The sequence below is a fragment of the Neofelis nebulosa genome, chromosome 9 (assembly GCF_028018385.1).
Source record: "Neofelis nebulosa isolate mNeoNeb1 chromosome 9, mNeoNeb1.pri, whole genome shotgun sequence".
NCBI classification, from domain to species: Eukaryota; Metazoa; Chordata; class Mammalia; order Carnivora; family Felidae; genus Neofelis; species Neofelis nebulosa.
In genome coordinates this window covers 112,672,858-112,690,049 of record NC_080790.1, presented here as the reverse complement: position 1 = coordinate 112,690,049, position 17,192 = coordinate 112,672,858, and the positions used below count along the sequence as shown (strand labels likewise).

The 17,192-nt window shown below is 48.7% G+C and overlaps 1 protein-coding gene across 4 annotated transcripts in view; it reads left to right on the top strand.

The window, feature by feature from the left end:
• The window catches only part of STK35 (serine/threonine kinase 35), a 44,217-nt gene that overhangs the window by 3,539 nt on the left and 23,486 nt on the right, over positions 1–17,192 (top strand). For 3 of the 4 annotated variants that reach the window (XR_009248889.1, XM_058685104.1, XM_058685106.1), the window contains exon 3: positions 10,307–11,056. Coding sequence is in view for 3 of the 4 variants with exons in the window: in XM_058685104.1 (XP_058541087.1) it covers positions 10,307–11,019 (713 nt within the window). In the remaining variant the exon portion in view is untranslated. Of the gene's footprint in view, positions 1–10,306; positions 11,057–11,251; positions 11,399–17,192 lie in introns of those variants that run through there. The other variant, XM_058685105.1, reaches the window with a different exon arrangement.

Sequence of the window (17,192 nt, the reverse complement as noted above, 5' to 3'; positions counted from 1 at the left end):
GCCTCAGCAAGTTCAGTCCACACTTTGAATTCTCTGTCATCATCCCTTTTGAGATTCACTGTGTTCTTTTTTTTTTTTTTTTTTTTTTTATTTATTTATTTTTTATTTTTTTTGAGACAGAGAGAGACAGAGCATGAACGGGGGAGGGTCACAGAGAGAGGGAGACACAGAATCTGAAACAGGCTCCAGGCTCTGAGCTGTCAGCACAGAGCCCGATGCGGGGCTCGAACTCACAGACCGCGAGATCGTGACCTGAGCCGAAGTCAGAGGCTTAACCGACTGAGCCACCCAGGCGCCCCGAGATTCACTGTGTTCTTGTTCAAGTTTCTGAAAAACTTGTCTGACCATGGAACCCATCCTGTTGTCTGCGTTGTCCATAACACCAGGTGGAGGGAAAAACTGGTATTTTCTACCTCTTTGTGTGAATTAAAACCGGTCTAGAGAAAGGAAATTAATTTTGCTTTAGGGCACACACTTTAATTGTCCCTTTCAGTTGTAGGGAATCTTCTATAAAGTGTGGGAGCCTCTACTGTGGGTCGGGTAACCCTCTGGGCTCAGAGCAATAAAGGAAATGTAGACAACCTAGCTGTTGAAACTAACATTGACATTTACATGTCAAATGTAAATTTAGCAAGCTGTAAATAGGCATTGTTTTCTGCTATTAGTATTAAAGTAAAGAACAAAAAGGCCCACTTTACTCTAGGTTAAGCTTTCCTTGCCTTCAGCTTCCAAAATTTGCAGTCTTAAACTGCCCTGGGGCGCTGCAGTATGCTGTTATCACTCAGAAATGTCCGACCTGGAAGGAATCTTACAGATAATCTGGTTCAACCCTGTCATTAAACAAACTCTTCTGCGGTCACCTTTTGCCCAGTCTCCTGCAATTTAGACTAATTTTGAAATAGGCCAAAAAAGTGTTAATCTGATTTTAAAGCCTCAATTGAACCAAATCTACATAATTTTACTTAGTCCCCATAGTAGCATTTCTGGGGATTAGGGGGGTGGGGGAAAGACAGTCTTTGCCCCCAAAGCAACCTAAACTGGGAAAGTTTGAGGACCTGTAGGAGACTTTAAGTGCTAATCAGGGTCACCTGAGGAAAAGGTAAGTTGGTTAACGAGGGCTTTCTACAGAGTGTTGCACAGGATTAACAGGAATGATAATCTAGAGTTAGCCAGGAGTTGGCAGAGAAGGTAGGCTTGAAAGAAGGATGCGTAGGACCGTGTAGATAAAGAAAGGGGATTTATTTCACAGTTGGGCCAAATAGAGAATAGTTTGGGTTTTTTCCCTCTTCAGTATCTGCTGTCTCGTGAATACACAGTAGCCATCTCTATAGTCTTAATCATTTGACCTATAAATCCAATGTCGAAAAGAGAAACTTAATGTAGTTCTTGGTTCTGTCCAACTTTTTTTGGTAGCTTCTATGTCTTATGTCGTTCCCTTCTCTCTGAACATGGACCAAACAAGTCTCTGTGTTAAGTAGAGAACAGAAGTTTCAGAGTCAGTGGACGGAAACAAGCCTAGAAATGAGGATTTGCCCCCCTACAGAGTTAGTGGTAGCATTCAAACCAGCCTCCTAGGCTTTTTTAAACCAGATTAACAATCCTGTAAATTATTTGGCTGATGAGCTGATGTCTTTGTTTAGCTTTTTTAGTACTTTTCACAAAAAACAGGAGTTAAAACATCAACAGCTTGCTTTTATCCCCTGTTTCCATTGCCAAAGGACCCTGTCCCAAATGCACCTAAAACTTAAGTTCAAGGTGGCTGCCGCTTAGAAGACGGCAGACAAGTCTAAGACTTAAGACTCACTGTCAACCTAAACTCAAATTCTGGCACACTCTAAAGCACATGCTGATCCTTCTGACAAACAGCAACAAGTGATGTATATATAAATATTTATATTTACCTATATAAATTTATATATATATAATTTATATATGTAAATAAATAAATTTATATTTATAAATGAATTTTATATTTATAAATGAATTTTATATTTATAAATGAATAAATTTATATTTATAAATTTATATTTATAAATTTATATATTTATAAATATATATATTTTTATATATAATATATAATCTCCAGGACGAACCCAAGGCTTGTTAAACCAAATAAGTTTGGAAAAGCTGGGGGTCTGGCTTATCCCGTCTTGGTAAGACACAAGTTCTGCTTCACCAACTTTCATGTTTACTGTATCAAGAGATCTTTAGGTGGCTTCCCAGGGGCGGGCATCTAGGTCCTTGGGAAGTCTTGGCTGTGCATCTATGCCCAGTGGTGACGGTGAGTCAGTCAGGCACTGCATTGGGAGAGGCTTTGCAAAGTTCCCTCCATGGGGCGTGCAGAAGACACAGGCCCAAGTGACCGCAATTCAAGGTCATGAGTGATGGGTAGCCTAGCAAACGGCAGAGGTTCCCTCTGGAGTGGGGAGACACGGGGGAAACAGACAAGGTAGACTAGATAATAAGTAAGTTGAGGCCAGAGATCCTGTGGGATGGGAAACCAGGGTCTTAGCCGCCCCAGCCTGTTGAGTGCCTAGGAAAACCTTAGGCCAGACCCCTAGAAAGCAACTCTGAATTCTCTAGTGTAGAAGTGAGTCCTGCAATTACCCCTGTTTTACCAGTGGGGAGACTGAAGTTTGTGAACTTGCGCAGTGTAAAGAAAAAAAAACAGCCAAGCAAATAACCAAGCACGGGCGTTAGGGCTCGACTCCATTCTCCTGACCAGCTGTGCCGCGCTCTTGGGACAGGTGGCTTAAGTTCTGGGTGCGCTTCTGTTTTTCTTGGTGGTTAAATGGGCATAATCACATTTTACTCCGAAACTAATGGCTACTGTTTGTTTTTAATTATGTACTAATCAGTACTTGGCACTGCTGATTTCTACTGGGGCCTCCCCTGTGTCTCAGCTGCCGGGGACCTGTTACCTCCCTTCTGGTCTGCTCTTGAACGTCCGGAGACAACCACGCAGACTTCCCTCACTACTGACTGCCTTCTGTGTGCACTGGGAATTGTAGATATCGGCCTCGGGAGACGGGAACAGCCCTTGCTTAATCGAGAGTTTTGGCTAATTGAGTTGCACTGGGTAGGCTTTTTATAGTGGAAATTCCTAAGAATTGCTCAACCCCCTATAAAACATCCGTTCACTTTCAACTCCGATTTGGCCTTTGGTAGAGTCCTTAGTGACTCCAGAATTCTGGACCCTTACCTAGTTGTCTTTAATGTACATATTCTGCATGCTTCCTACTGGAACTTGCCTTGCTGTTGTTGTAAGCCTCTCACAGTTCTCATCTGGCTTCATTTCGCCCAATTACTGAGCACCTACTGTGTGTGAGGCGCACCGTGAGGAGGCCAGAGGCTTGGTTTCCTTCCGCCATGAGTGCCCAGTCTAATGGAGGAGATAAACAGAGCACAGCAGAGGTTACCTCAGGATGGCCTGTGAGTGGTGCTCTAGCTGAGTGGCGGCCAGGAAGGTGGACTGTGTTTAGGGGAGGGAAGGAGGAGCTGTGAAAGGGTAAACAGAAGCAATCTTGGCAAGAGGTGAGGCGTGGGGAAGCGGTAAGGCCCTCACGGGTGGAGAGAGGAAGGAGTTGGCCGCCAAGGGTTATTTCCCACTCCCTGCCTGGCTGGTGGAGTCTGCATTCTAACAAGACCCCTCTAATGTTCTAGAACTAAGAGCCGGCCTCAGTATTTTCATGCTCCTTGTCTCCTTTAATCCTCCCACTTGCAAGTGTGTGTGTTTGTAGCCGGGTCTCCTATGTGGAAAAATCCGGATCTGTGAAGGTCAAGTAACTCGTCCAGTACTACCAGCGAAGGGTCAGCTGTAGATTTACATCCCGATGCTCTTTCCAATCTCCGCATCCTTGACACGCTGCCTTATGACCCTCAGAGGGCCACCAGTGGTGTCCAGACACAGAAACATAATTAACGCCCAGTAGTTGTCTGTTCTGGCATCCAGGTACCATGCAGAATGCTTCCTGTGTCACAGTTAAGCCTTCCAATAGCCTCAGGAGGTAGAGGTCTCCCAGCTGATGGAAATGAAACCAACCCATAGGGTCTTACTCGCCCAGAGGTTACATAGCCATGTAAGTGGAAGAGTGGGGGCGTCGACCCTGGGCCTGGCTGGCTCCACAGCCCTTGTCCTTTTCTGTTAGGCCTGCGGCTTCTTGGGTTCTTGGCCTCTTGGCCTCTGTAGGATGCTGTGTCTTGTCTTGGCAGCCACCATCAGGGGTTGATTGTCCAGAGCACAATGACATTTGACTAATCTTGTGAAGTACTTGGAACACACCCTGTGTGTTGATACTGGACCCAGCCTCCTTATAGTAACCTGACACAGCCCAAGGTCATTGAGACTGGGAGTTCATCTTTCTTGATTTTTTTTTTTTTTCCTAACCCTTTTTCTTAGAAAAAATTATAATTTTCTATTTTTAAAATTTTGTATTAAACTTGGCATCGGACATGGTATGTGACCTCCTCTTTTGACTTATTTAAGTAAATTAGAAGTATAACACGACCCTTGAAAGCATTCAGCTAAGCGGCAATACCATAATCATCCACTAACCCTTCTTGGGCTCTTGTTTTTCTTAAAATAAATTCCTAGAGTGAGATTTTTTTATGTCGCAAGGATGGAGCATCTTGAAGACTTGTCAAAATCCTAATTAGTGCTCCGCTGAAAATTGCGTAGTTGGCTATCAACACTGGGGACTTGGTGAACGTTAAACTCCTTGGGGGCATACGTTCCTGAACTTAACAGGGACCTTGCATCACAAGGGGTGTAGAACGGCTAGGGGTTCCATTCAGCTCGGGCCCCGGAGCCTGCGTCAGATTCTGTGTCTGTCTGTCTGTCTGTCTGTCTCTCTCTCTCTCTCTCTCTCTTTCTCTTTCTCTTTCTCTCTCTGCCCCTCCCCCACGCGTACTCTGTCTTTCTCTCTCCCTCAAAACTAAACTTAAAAAGGAATCCAGGCTGTAGAGACTGGGCCCTGCCTCTTACTAGCTGTGAGACCACAGGCAAGTAATGTAATCGTGAGCCTTAGTGTCCTCACCCGGAAATGGGGATACAGTTATGGTCTAAGTAGATAGGGGTTCGGAGTAAGAAGAGGGTTGGCCAGAGCTCTCTCTCAGTTCTTCCTTTCCATCACGGAGGACGGGTGATATTCCTAAGTTCTGTTGATTCTAAACCTCCCGAGACCTCCCCCTCTCCCCCTCTCCCCCTCTCCCCCTCTCCCCCTCTCCCCCTCTGTGCCCTTCTCTCCCCTCCCCTGCCATCTTGGCGGTCAGAACCCAGCTTCAACAGTCGCGTGTGGTAGGGTTGTCAGCAGCCTGTACGTCTTAACGTAAACGGTATGTCTCCAAATCAGTGACTTAAGATTCAGGAAGCAGTATATCCTTCTAAAATATGCCAACAACTTTTATGGCCCATTTCTTTTTTTTTTTTTTTTTTTTTAATGTTTTTATTTATTTTTGAGACAGAGCATGAGCAGGGGAGGGGCAGAGAGAAAGGGAGACACAGAATCCGAAGCAGGCTCTGGGCTCCGAGCTGTCAGCACAGAGCCCGACGCGGGGCTCGAACTCACAGACTGCGAGATCATGACCTGAGCCGAAGTCAGTCGCCCGACCGACTGAGCCACCCAGACGCCCCTTTACTGCCTGTTTCTTAGAGCCGAAGTTCAAATCCTTCAGTGGGCCAGACACCGGTTCTTCTGACCCAACTCAGGCATCCTTCCCAGCCTCATTGCTGCCCACCTCCTCCTCTGTTTTCTGCGTTGACCCCCAGATTACTTGGGTCCCTCGCTGCAAGCTCACACCCGCCCTGTGCGGTGTGTTCATCTGCATCCTTGGAGACCCAGCTCAGGGGTCGCTCTTGAGTGATTGCAGCCTGCCTTTCTTCTCTCCTAACCACCCTTCCCGCTTCCTCGGGCACAACTGTGGCCTATTCCTTGCTCTCTTAGCTGCGGTTGGTCATTCTGCATCGAAAGACCAGAATCCCTTGCGAGGGCAGAGACCACTGGTTATCTCAGGGCCGGTGTCTGACCAGCAGTGTGTGCCCAGGAAATGTTTAAATGGAATGGACTAGAGCAAGGAGATCCAACTTCTGGAGGCAGCTTTGGGTAGAGGCTTCTAAATCCCTGGGGATTTTGTGTCCCTTTCTAGAAGGTTGCTGCTGTCCCAAAGCTCACGCTGACTTATCCTTATGCTGAGCCTACTGGCCTCAAGTCTCTGAACAAAGCAGGCCCCATTTTTGTTGGGAGAGGCCAACAGTACCTATTCCCCTGAGTAATGAGATAGGAGACACCTGCTTGACTTTTTTTTCCCCTCCCATTTTCTCACCCGTGAGCTGTGGCTTAGCATACATTTTGACGTAGAGTTTATGTTGTGGTCTCCTGGCTGTTGGCCTTGAGGGGAAGGTAACCAAACTATCCTGAAAGTGGGCCTGTCTCGCTTTAATCAAGCTGCATTTCTTGGGACCCAGGCGACAGCCTTGGGTGGTGGAAGGAGTTGGCAATGGAGGTTCACATCTTACCCAACCAGTCATTTCGGGGATCTTGGGCAAGTTACTTAACCTTCCTCTTAGTTTCCCCCACCTTATAAAACAGTGTCGGAGAGATGAGACCGCTCCCACGTTGACGTTTAAATGGTGCCTGGGACCCAGAGGCCAGTGGCCTCTCCCAAATCCTGAACAGTTCCAGGTACCAGTCTTTTCTCCCGCCTTGGGGAAGCTAAATTTTTAACTCCTCACCTTACAGAACTGTCAGGCTGCACCAAAGGAATTATAAAATTTACTTTCGTTTCTATCCATTCAAAGAGCTGTAAGCTTCATGTGGGGTTTCTACTAGATGGCGCATGTGTATTCCACTTATACATCTTGAAATTGGGGATAAGCATGGGGTGGCTTGGTGACCGCTGGGCCCGCCGGGAGATGGACGGGCGCCGAAGCTCCCTTGGATCACCTGACCTTCATGAGCCCCCTGCTGACTGGTGGACCCCAGCAATGTGTCTCCGGGAATCCGTGCTTGGTAATCCCTGGAGGTTTGAGCCTTTTTCCTTCGCGGTGTGCAGTCACCTTGGTAAATTACAAGGCTAGGGCTGGTAAATTACAAGGCTAGGGCGGTGGCTGGTGGGAAGAAGGAAGTTACTGGGGGATCAGGCAGGCATCCAGTCGGTTGGCATTCAGGCAGGACCCAAAGGTACGCATTCAGATGCACCTGCAGAGACCTGGGAAGAGGGGAGGTCTTATAGGGAGAGAGCACCTCAAAACCGTCTGGTCTGGCTAGAACATGGGTTTGGCTCGTAAGAACCTGAGCAACACGACAGAATCTTCCACTTTTCATTTTCTGATTCCAGGGTCCTAACATGTGGGAGCTTCACTCTGGCCTACAGCACCGGGGTTGTTGGAATCGGTGGCTTCCTCGGACTTGGCTGAGGCCCAGGAGGGATGTTACTGATGGTTAGGATGTCCTTTCCCCAAAGTATCTTAGGCTCTGCGAAGTGTATTTTTTGCCTGAGACTTAACTCCCAGGAATATGTGGTGTAGGTGTCCCTCTCGTTTGGCAGACGAGGCAGAGGCTCAGAGGGGTTCGGCCATCTCTCCCAACCTTTGCCCACGGTTCTAGCCATCTTTCCATGGTATCTCTGGCCCTCCTTATTTTCCATTGAACTAATGAACCACCTAGTTAACCAGTGGGCAGAGCTGGTGTCTAAACCAGACTCCTCATCTTCTAAGTCTCCCCTCCTAACCCTTCCCATTTCTTTGCCCGGCCTTGCATCTCCACAAAAATGCATCAAGTGCCCTGTGCCCTCCCTCCTCCCTCTTGCTGTGAGGTAGGTAGGGGCTCAGGTAGGCAGTCTTCCCGGAGGAAAGGACTGGAATTCTCACATGCCTGTCTTATGTTTATGAGTAGGTAGCTGGGGATTCCTGCATGAAAACACATGCTGTGGTTTTCTTACGAAAGGAGCCCACGGCCCCGTGCCTGTGCAGGGAAATGGCTTCTTGCATCTGGGACAAGTAGCCGCCTTCCCCAGTTTTCCATTCTGTCATGCTCGCTGATGCCATCTGTGTCTGATTCTGAGACTGCTTCATCCTGACCTCTCATCCAGCAGCCCCCCTGTAGCACCTTCTGGGCTTGGATCATTCCCCCAGTGCTAGCTTTTCAGTCCTGGGGCCCGTCTACCCCCCTTCCCTACCCCCCATTCCCTGCTTAGGACACTTACGTACCCTTCTCCCCCCCCCCCCCCCCCCCCCCCCCGGGTTCTTCCAACCTGGACCTACAGTGTAGTCTGTTTTGCCGACTTGTTTTCTTTTGCCTTTAGTTTCCGTGGTTACCAACTTTGTATATAAAGTAATCACCATTCCCCACCCTCTATTTCCCCACTTTCAGTGAAAAAGTTTCACTGTTTTCTGATGGTCGCCCTTGCCGAGGGAATTTGATGGCTTTTTAATCGCTTCCTTTCTGGCTGTACCACCAGTAAACCTTTCTTGCCCTCCTTTTTATGAGTCTTTACTCTGGAGCCTGGATTGATTTGGGCTTCAGATCACTGCATCATCTTGCAGTGTTTTCAGATAAAGAACCTCAGCCCACCAGAGCCAGTGACCTAGAAAGAGGATGAGGAGGTGGGAACAAGCTAATTAAAAAAAATAATAACAGCAACAACACCCATCTGCCCTAAACTGGTTCTACCTGTATTGCTTTGATTGTGAGTAATCTAAACAAATTATATAATTACAGGGGAAGTGTGGTCTGACAGATCGTGGTCAAAAACCTAGAGCTTTTGCCTTGTTCATCTATCGGTCTTGCCTCACCCTAGAGCTCCCAGAGTGGCAGCTTCTGGAGGACTCTGCCTTGGTGGAGGCTGCATGAAGAGGTGTGACTCTTGCTTTCCGGGGGAATGGGGACACTGGTAGGGATCTGAGGACTATCTTCGGGCATTGGCTCAATCATGAATGACCCATATGCCCACCCCCCGTGGGCCCAGCCTTTTCATCAGCAACATAAGCCATCTGCCTCTTTAGACTCTGGGGGCAGTTCCAGTCCTCAAGTAACTTCCACCAAAGGACTCCCATGTGCCATTTATTGCTTTATAAAGAACATTGGGATTTGTTGGTAGATGCCAATCACCAACTTTCCTGGAGTTTCTTTGGGTCCAAAGGAAAGACTTCTGGAAAGGCAGAGCCGGAGTTTCCGGCCGACACAGTTTGATTCTAACCCCTACGTCTACTTTGGACCCCACTGTTCCTCCAGACTTCCTGTTTACGCCTCTGGTCCATTTGTTCCTGTGTTCCATTATCCATCCTGTCTCGCAGCCTAGAATTCTCTTGCTTATCCCCACTGATCTGCCTGTCCTTTAGGTGTAACTCCAGTCTTCCGCCTCCCTCCTGACTCCCAGATCTGGCAACTCCCACCCACCCTTCCCTGTTCGTAAAAGCTGACCTCGATGCAGATGCTTAAGATGCTTGCCGTTCTAGATACCTGTTATCTCCCTGAAGCTAAACTTTATGGAGACAGGGGCCTGTTCTATAACTAGCTTGTGCTGGGCAGATGTGGGTGAGCAGGAAACTCTGGTTGGAGTATGCCTCTGAAATGAAATCGTGGTGCCATTCTAAGTGCATTGACAAGAGACTCACCGGTTATAGGAGAGCGGGGTGGGGGGAAAGGTCCTTCGCTTGGAGTGGATGAGCAGACCGTTGATGGCCTCCGTGCACACTTGCCCTTGTCTGGCCCGCAGCCCCGCAAGCTGTGGGGGCGTGCTGCTGTCTGGAGGCACGGTAATGAGATACCATGGCTTCCTAGTCACGCATTTGAGTCCCTGGACTCTTAAGTCTCTGTGAGCCTCAGATTCTTCATCTTGTAAGATGGGGCTATTTCCTCCCACCTCCTGGGCGGTGGTGAATACCGAATTGAATGGCAGGTGCCGGTATAGGTATTCTGCGAGTGATTACATGTGGCCGTTTACAGGTGAAGCAGCGGAAGCAAACTTGGACAAGTGGACCGAGGGCAGTTGCCTCCTGGTTATTCATCCAACCAGCCAGCAGTAAGCCCCTTGGTACCCAGGCGCCAGGTGATTCCAGAGCCAGGTGTCTAACACCCGCCCCTGCAGCCCGTGCCGCTCCTACCTTGTTGACCCTGATTTCCTCCTGCGTGCTTAGAGATGGGCCTGCTTGTGCAGTGTTGGCTCAGTGCCAGTTTGGCGGGTCCTCTTGGACCGGAGCGTTGTCACCAGTGTCACTCTTCCCTTACCGAGCCGCGTGCCTGCCGCCTTACCGGTGACGCGAATGTGTCCATGGCACTCAAGTTCTTTCCGGTCTTCTTTGATTTAGGAGAAAGGATCCTGGGTTACGCTGAGGAGCCCTGCTATCTCTGGTTTGTCATGGAGTTCTGTGAAGGTGGAGACCTGAATCAGTACGTCCTGTCCCGGAGGCCGGACCCAGCTACCAACAAAAGCTTCATGCTACAGCTCACGAGCGCCATTGCCTTCCTGCACAAAAACCACATCGTGCACAGGGACCTAAAGCCAGACAACATCCTCATCACGGAGCGGTCTGGCACCCCCATCCTCAAGGTGGCAGACTTTGGACTAAGCAAGGTCTGTGCTGGGTTAGCCCCCCGAGGAAAAGAGGGCCATCAAGACAACAAAAATGTGAATGTGAATAAATACTGGCTGTCCTCAGCCTGCGGCTCAGACTTCTACATGGCCCCCGAAGTCTGGGAGGGACACTACACAGCCAAGGCCGACATCTTTGCCCTGGGCATTATCATCTGGGCAATGATAGAAAGAATCACTTTTATTGACTCTGAGACCAAGAAGGAGCTCCTGGGGACCTATATCAAACAGGGGACTGAAATCGTCCCTGTTGGCGAGGCGCTGCTAGAAAACCCAAAGATGGAGTTGCACATCCCCCAGAAACGCAGGACTTCCATGTCTGAGGGGATCAAGCAGCTCTTGAAAGATATGTTAGCTGCTAACCCACAGGACCGGCCTGATGCCTTTGAACTTGAAACCAGAATGGACCAGGTCACATGTGCTGCTTAAAATTCAGGGCAAAGCATCTTGAGTGTTTTTAAACTAGGTGAGTGTACTCTTTTTGCTCTGCTCTGCATGCACACTTCCTGGACTGGATCCTTCATCCTGGGCCCTTGAGGGAGCCCTGTGGCGTTGGGGGGGGGGGGGGGTGGGGGGAGGGGCAGATTGTAGGGTTAAAGACCACAAAGTGCTTGTGATCAGAGACACCCCCCCCCACTGCCCCCACCCCCCCCCCCCACAGGTCACGAGGAGGAGATCTGTGGGGTGGAGGAAGAAAGAGCCCGAAAGTCTAGCGAGGTTTTCCAAGTGGACGTTGCATTTGAGTGGAGTCTCAAGGTTTTTAGAAATCCCTTTTCCTCATCCATCGATCAATAAATGTGCAAAAGAGGTACGGACAGTGTTTTTCAGAGAATACATGCTACCCCTGATGGTATCCCTCCTGGTCACACGTGCAATTCTGCACGGTTTAGAGCGTGCTATATTTAGGCACCGCTTTGTTTCCTGCCCTTTCGGCGCTAATCTGAGCATTTCCCCATGTGATCCTTTGAAAGTACAGTTTTCCAACATTGGCATTCCGTTACATGTGCCATAACGTAACCTTTCCCCTGCTTTAGGCATCTGATGGGTTTTCTCCATTTTAGATAACTGTAAATGACGTGCGAGTGAATAGTCTTATGTGGAAGTCTTTGCTTATTTAAGGAGATTGATTCGGGCTTTCGTTTGAGTGCTGTGCTGGGCCCTGGGGTAGCAGTGGTCAGCAAATTCAGAAAATGGCCCCATCCCCATGAATTCTGCAGCTTAGTTGGGGAGAGAAACATTGATCGGTACTTACCATAGTTGCTTTACCACAAAGGAGAACTGATAGGAAGGGAAATGAGCCTTTTAGGGGAGTTGGGGAATTGGGGGTCAGGGGAGCATTGCAGGGAAAAGGACTAGCCTCTGCAGAGGACCTGAAGACAGGCAGCCTGGCGCCTTTGAGTATCTTCCCTGGTTTGGGGTCGCGGAGACAGCAGACCGGTGGTAACCAGAGAGACTGTGACCTGCCAGGAGAGCAGACGGAGCTGAGGTGGCAAATCCCAGGGTACCAGCAGTGGCAGTGGGAGTTCACCTGGACCAGAGTCTGAGGTGTGAGCGAGGGAAATGAAATCAGAAATCAGGTGGCACCAGGGACCCTGGAATTTGACCTTGACTTAGTAGGCATCTGGGAGCCACCCGCGGAGCAGAGCAGTGCAGCAATTAAGAACTTCTGGCACGTGCGAGTTGAGTTGACCTGGAGCCTGGGAGACCAGACGGACCAATTAGTTTATTCCCACCATGAGGGATGTCAGTGAACCTGAAATTGAGTAGCCGTGAGGATGGAACGGTGCCTGGGTCTTCAGGGCAGGCGGTTGGCAGGACAGCTGGCCGGATGTGGAAGCACAAGGAGCTCCTTTGGTCAGATGTGAATTAAGCTCACATCGGCCAGCCTACTTTTGTGGGAAGGGAAAAGAACGTCGACCGCCAGATACGCGAGGCGGGACACAGTAGCATTTTGGTTCACCTTTGCGACTCCACAGGGGGTTAAGTCATTTCTCCACCGTCCTAATTTAAGTTGTAGGTGTATTTCTCCCTCCCTCCTACCTTCTTTTTCTTACGAGGGCAGGTTGGAAACAAGCTCCTCTTAAATTCACTGAATCCTTGAGATGAGGCGATGAGGGGTGGTGCTAATCCCAGGGGTCACATTGGGCACAGAGCCGTCGGTCACCCGGGTTGGTTCTTAGTCCCTTCCTTCCCCTTCATCACCCTCAGAGTGCTAGTAGGTGGCGGTGAGTGCCGAGTTGAGCCTGGTCACATCTGTAGTGTTCTCCGTGAACTTCTGGATTGAGTCACCAGGTTAATCCTTTCCAAAACCCCTGAGCACTTTCCAGATGCCAGGCCAGTTCGTCCCCACTGCCCACCGAGAAAGAGTGTTCCCTAAAGCTCAGTAGGAGACAGTGCCGGGTCAGAGCCCAAAAAGGGTTGGCTAGACCAAGTTTCGTCGTATTTCACGCCGTCACATCTCCCTTCCGCTTATAAAAAAGCTCTTGGAATTCAAGTTTGCCCTGGAGTAAGATGACGGTTGTCATTGGAAGAGAGACCTGAATGTGGGTTAGAATCGTGGGGTTGTCGCAACTGATTGAGATCGGGGCTCCATTTGCACAGCCCCGGTTGGGATTTGTGCTATTTTGCAGGGCACAGTTTTAGCTCCTATAGGGGTGATTCCTTCAGGTAGGAGAAATAGATGACCTTGACATAAGATAAGATGGGGCACATAGCCCTGCAAAGTGCCCCAGGCTCTGACTGCTGGTGAGGACAATAGTTGTGAGCTGTATCTGGCCAGTTCAGGGATCAGAGGCTTGAGTTGGGATGGACTATTGTGCAGCCTCCCCCTGCTCCCCACTTAAGTTTTATAGACGGAGAAGCTAATTCCACATATTCAACATACTGTTGGGAAACTATTTGCCCAGGACTCTTTGGCACAAAAGATACGTCAGTAGATAAACTAGACATATATTCTCGGCAGTCGTGGAGCTTATATTCTGTTGGGGAGATGGACTTATAAGTAATATGTTTGAAAATACTCAGTACTCTGGGGGCCTTAGAGCAGGACAAGGGACATCAGACTACTGAGAGGTGGAGAGTAGAGGTGTACTTTTCAGTGGAAGAGATCGGGGTGGGTCTCTCGAGACAATGACATTTGAGTAAAGGTTAGGAGTGGAGGGAGTGAGTCATGAGGATTTCGGCGGGGGGGGGGGAAGCATCCCAGACAGGGAGCAGTCAGTATAAAGGCTCAGAAGCTGGACAGAGCAGGGAGGGGAATGTACGAAAAGAAGCAAGAAAGGTGACTGGGAGTCAACTAGGATAGGCCTTGGAGGCCATTGTAAGGATTTGGGGTTTTGTGCCTGGGTAAGATGGGAAGTCCTGGGTATGTCCTTCTTGGAACCATGGAGCCAGGGAGGGGAGATTGGATTGGGGATGAGTTTTGGAGTCAGCCAACAATTTCCTGCTGGAGCAAATGGTACAAGAGAAAGGGATCCAGGATGACTTAGAGGTTTCTGGCCTTGGAAGCCTTTGGAAGGATGGAGTTGCCACCAAATGAGATGGGAGGGGCATTGAGAGGAAGAGGTTTGGCTGGAGAAAGTTAGGCTTTGCTGTCGTGTGAAAGTTTGGAATGCCTAAGTGGAATCCAGGCACAGAGGTGGGACAGGTAACTAGAGGAGTCTGGGGTTCAGGGGTGAGATCTGGTCTAGAAATAACAAATTTAGAGACTGCCAAGGCACCACAGCGGGCATAGTGATTTCCAAGAGCGACCGAGCTCTGGGCCATCCCACAGTGAGGTTGGGGAGAAGGAAAGGAGCCAGAGAGAGAGGAGACCTGGGTCTGGTGTCCTGGAAGCCGGATGAAGATGAGACATCAGGAGGGGGAAGTAATCAGCTGTGGTCCTTGTGGCGGTGGGTTGAGGGAGAGGCGGACCGAGGATTGACCTTGGGCTTCAGCGATCAGGAAGAAAGACATTAGCGCTCACCAGCAATTTTGGTGGCGCATAATGGGGAGAACCCCTGATGAGGGTGGGTTTGAGAGGAAATGAAAGGAGAGGAGTTGGAGACAGTGAGAGAAGAGACCATTGATTCTCCAAGTTTTTGGTTTAAAGGCTCGGTTACACTCATGAAATTGAGGACTCCAAAGAGGTCCTGGTTTGGGTTCTATCTGTGGATACTGGCAGAATTAACAATTAAAAGTGAGAAGCGTTTTAAATGTTCTTTTCAAATGAATAAAAATCAGCTACACTTTAACATAAGCATCATAGTTTATGAAAAATATTTTCAAAAAAAAAATTTAGTAGAGTGGCCGTGCTTTCTATCTATTCTTGCAAGTCTTTTTACCATCTGCCTTAACAGTCAGCTGGGTTCTCCTGTCTGCTTCTGATGTTTAACCTGGTGCCACGTCCCTCCTCATATAACCTCCAGAAAACTCCACGGTACATGCAAGAGAGGAGGAAAGTAAAAAGGCAAACGTGTCTCGGTGTTACTATGAAAAGAAAAGGTTTGGCTTCATGGAGTCCCGCGCTCCAGACCACACTTTGGAGAACCGGGGGTGTAGATGTCTCTCCCTGAGGAATTTTGTGTGGAGGGCAGCTGGAGACCTAGAAAGAAGGAATTATTCAAGGTCCCAAATGAAGACAGGGAACTCGTGTGTCCTTAGTCCTTGCCAGCTTTCCCATTAGACCTGTTGTGGCTCAAACTCCCACCACGTGTAGGCAACACTCTTGTCCCCTGTACCGGCATGATGGAGAACCGCCTCCGTAATCTGGGGTTGTAGATTTCAGAGTAATGTCCAAGTCAGAGTCCCCCTGGCTTTAGCTCTCTGCAGCACTGAACGCATGCACTTGGGGTTGACAACACAGGGCTCCTCTGAAAAGAGCCTGGTGGACCGTCCGGGACCAAGTGGTTCCGTTTTTGTGGTTGCCTGGCTGTGGGACCTCGGGCAAGTTATTTTACCTCTCTGGATTTTATCCTCCATTAAATGGGGTAGATCATAATTATCTTATTGAGGTTTTACTGTCCATAAAATGAGATAGGTATTTCTTGTTGAGGTGGCTGGAATCACAAGAGGTTGTGCAAGTGCCCTGTGTAAACTATGTAAGTGCAATGCTAAATTTTAGATACACACTTTGGCTCGAGGCGAAAGTATTGTCTTCTGTTCCTCTCCGAAGACCATGGTTTTTAGTAGCCTTGCCTCAGAGGATTACCAGATTGCTTTTTTTTTTTTTTTTTTTTTTTAAACAAAGCCGGGCTCAGAGGCAACTCTGTCCAATTGCTTGTTCCAGAAAACTTCTCTATTTTTAAAGATTACTCAATGGTGGGTCTTATCGCTCCCTTATTTGTCATTTTTTAAAGATGTTTAATAATTCCTAATGTTTCCTCCCAGCCGGCCACAAACCTTACCCAAAGTGGGTAAGCCAGACTGGTGTTCTGCGTGCCACCGCCCATGTTACCAGGGAGGGTGCTGTAAGACGAGGGAATCCACATTCGTGTCCAAGTTTGCTGTCTCCTATACAAGCCTCGGTTACTAGGGCTGGACGAAGCCAGGGCCCTTGAGTGACATTTACTTGGAGCGGGTGGCTCAGGCCTGCTGAAGGAAATCAGATGTTGCTGTGACCTGAAGGGTCATAGAAAATACTCTTTGTTCCATATGTGATCTTGGTAGCTGCCTAACATCGGAGAAAAAAGAATCCGGCTTAAGTTATTGTTGAAGTAATAAAGGATATATTTATCCTTGGCCTGTGGTCCAAAGACGTGGCTCTGGGCTCGCATGCTGGATGACCTGAGTTGACCCTTTGACCCGGGCTTCAGATTTTTCTTGTTTTGTGAGATTTGAGAGGACGGTCCCCCAACCTCTGGCGGGGCCCCTCACGGTCTTCTGCAGATTCCCAACCTTTTTCAGATCATCCAACAGGCAACAGCATGTTCGCTCGCATCAGAGCTATAGAAATCTATTCAGATCATTTGTTTGCTTTTGGCAGAATCTTACCCAAATTGTGTCCCATTCTGAGTGTCCAGTTAATCAGTGGTGATGCTGGAGACTAAAAGATGGGAAAGAAATGCTTAACGTGGTTCGTTTTAAACAGCTGAATTTCCAAAACAGGATCCCTGGAGGGTAAATTAAAACACAGGTTGTCAGGGGGAAAATTGGGAACCTGGGACAAATAGGCATTTGGGTCCCCTCTCAGTTGAGGGTGACTTCCTGCCCCAGCTGTGAATCCAGGAGCACATAAGCCCTGCCCTTCCCTCACAGGACTGCAGGCCCTGTGGGAAGCAGACACATGAAACTGAGCTTCCGGGCCATGGGACCCCTACCTGGAGACCCTGTGCGTGGGAGGTTAAGGTTAAGGGGGTAGGTTTTGAAGGAGGGCGACAGTTCCGAAGGTGGCCAGGATGGGGGTAGTCACTGGCCGTCCGTGGGCCAAGTGTTTTTGACCATTATTTCATTTATTTCTTTTCATGTAACTTCCCAAAGGTCACCGCTGGTCTGGAGCTGAGTCTAGACTTAAACCCAGGTCTAAGTCCCTGGTGTCAGCCGATATGGGGTATTGCCTCATTGAATCATCTATGGAAATCATGGGTCTTTGCATTTTTCTTTATTTTAATGTTTATTTTTGAGAG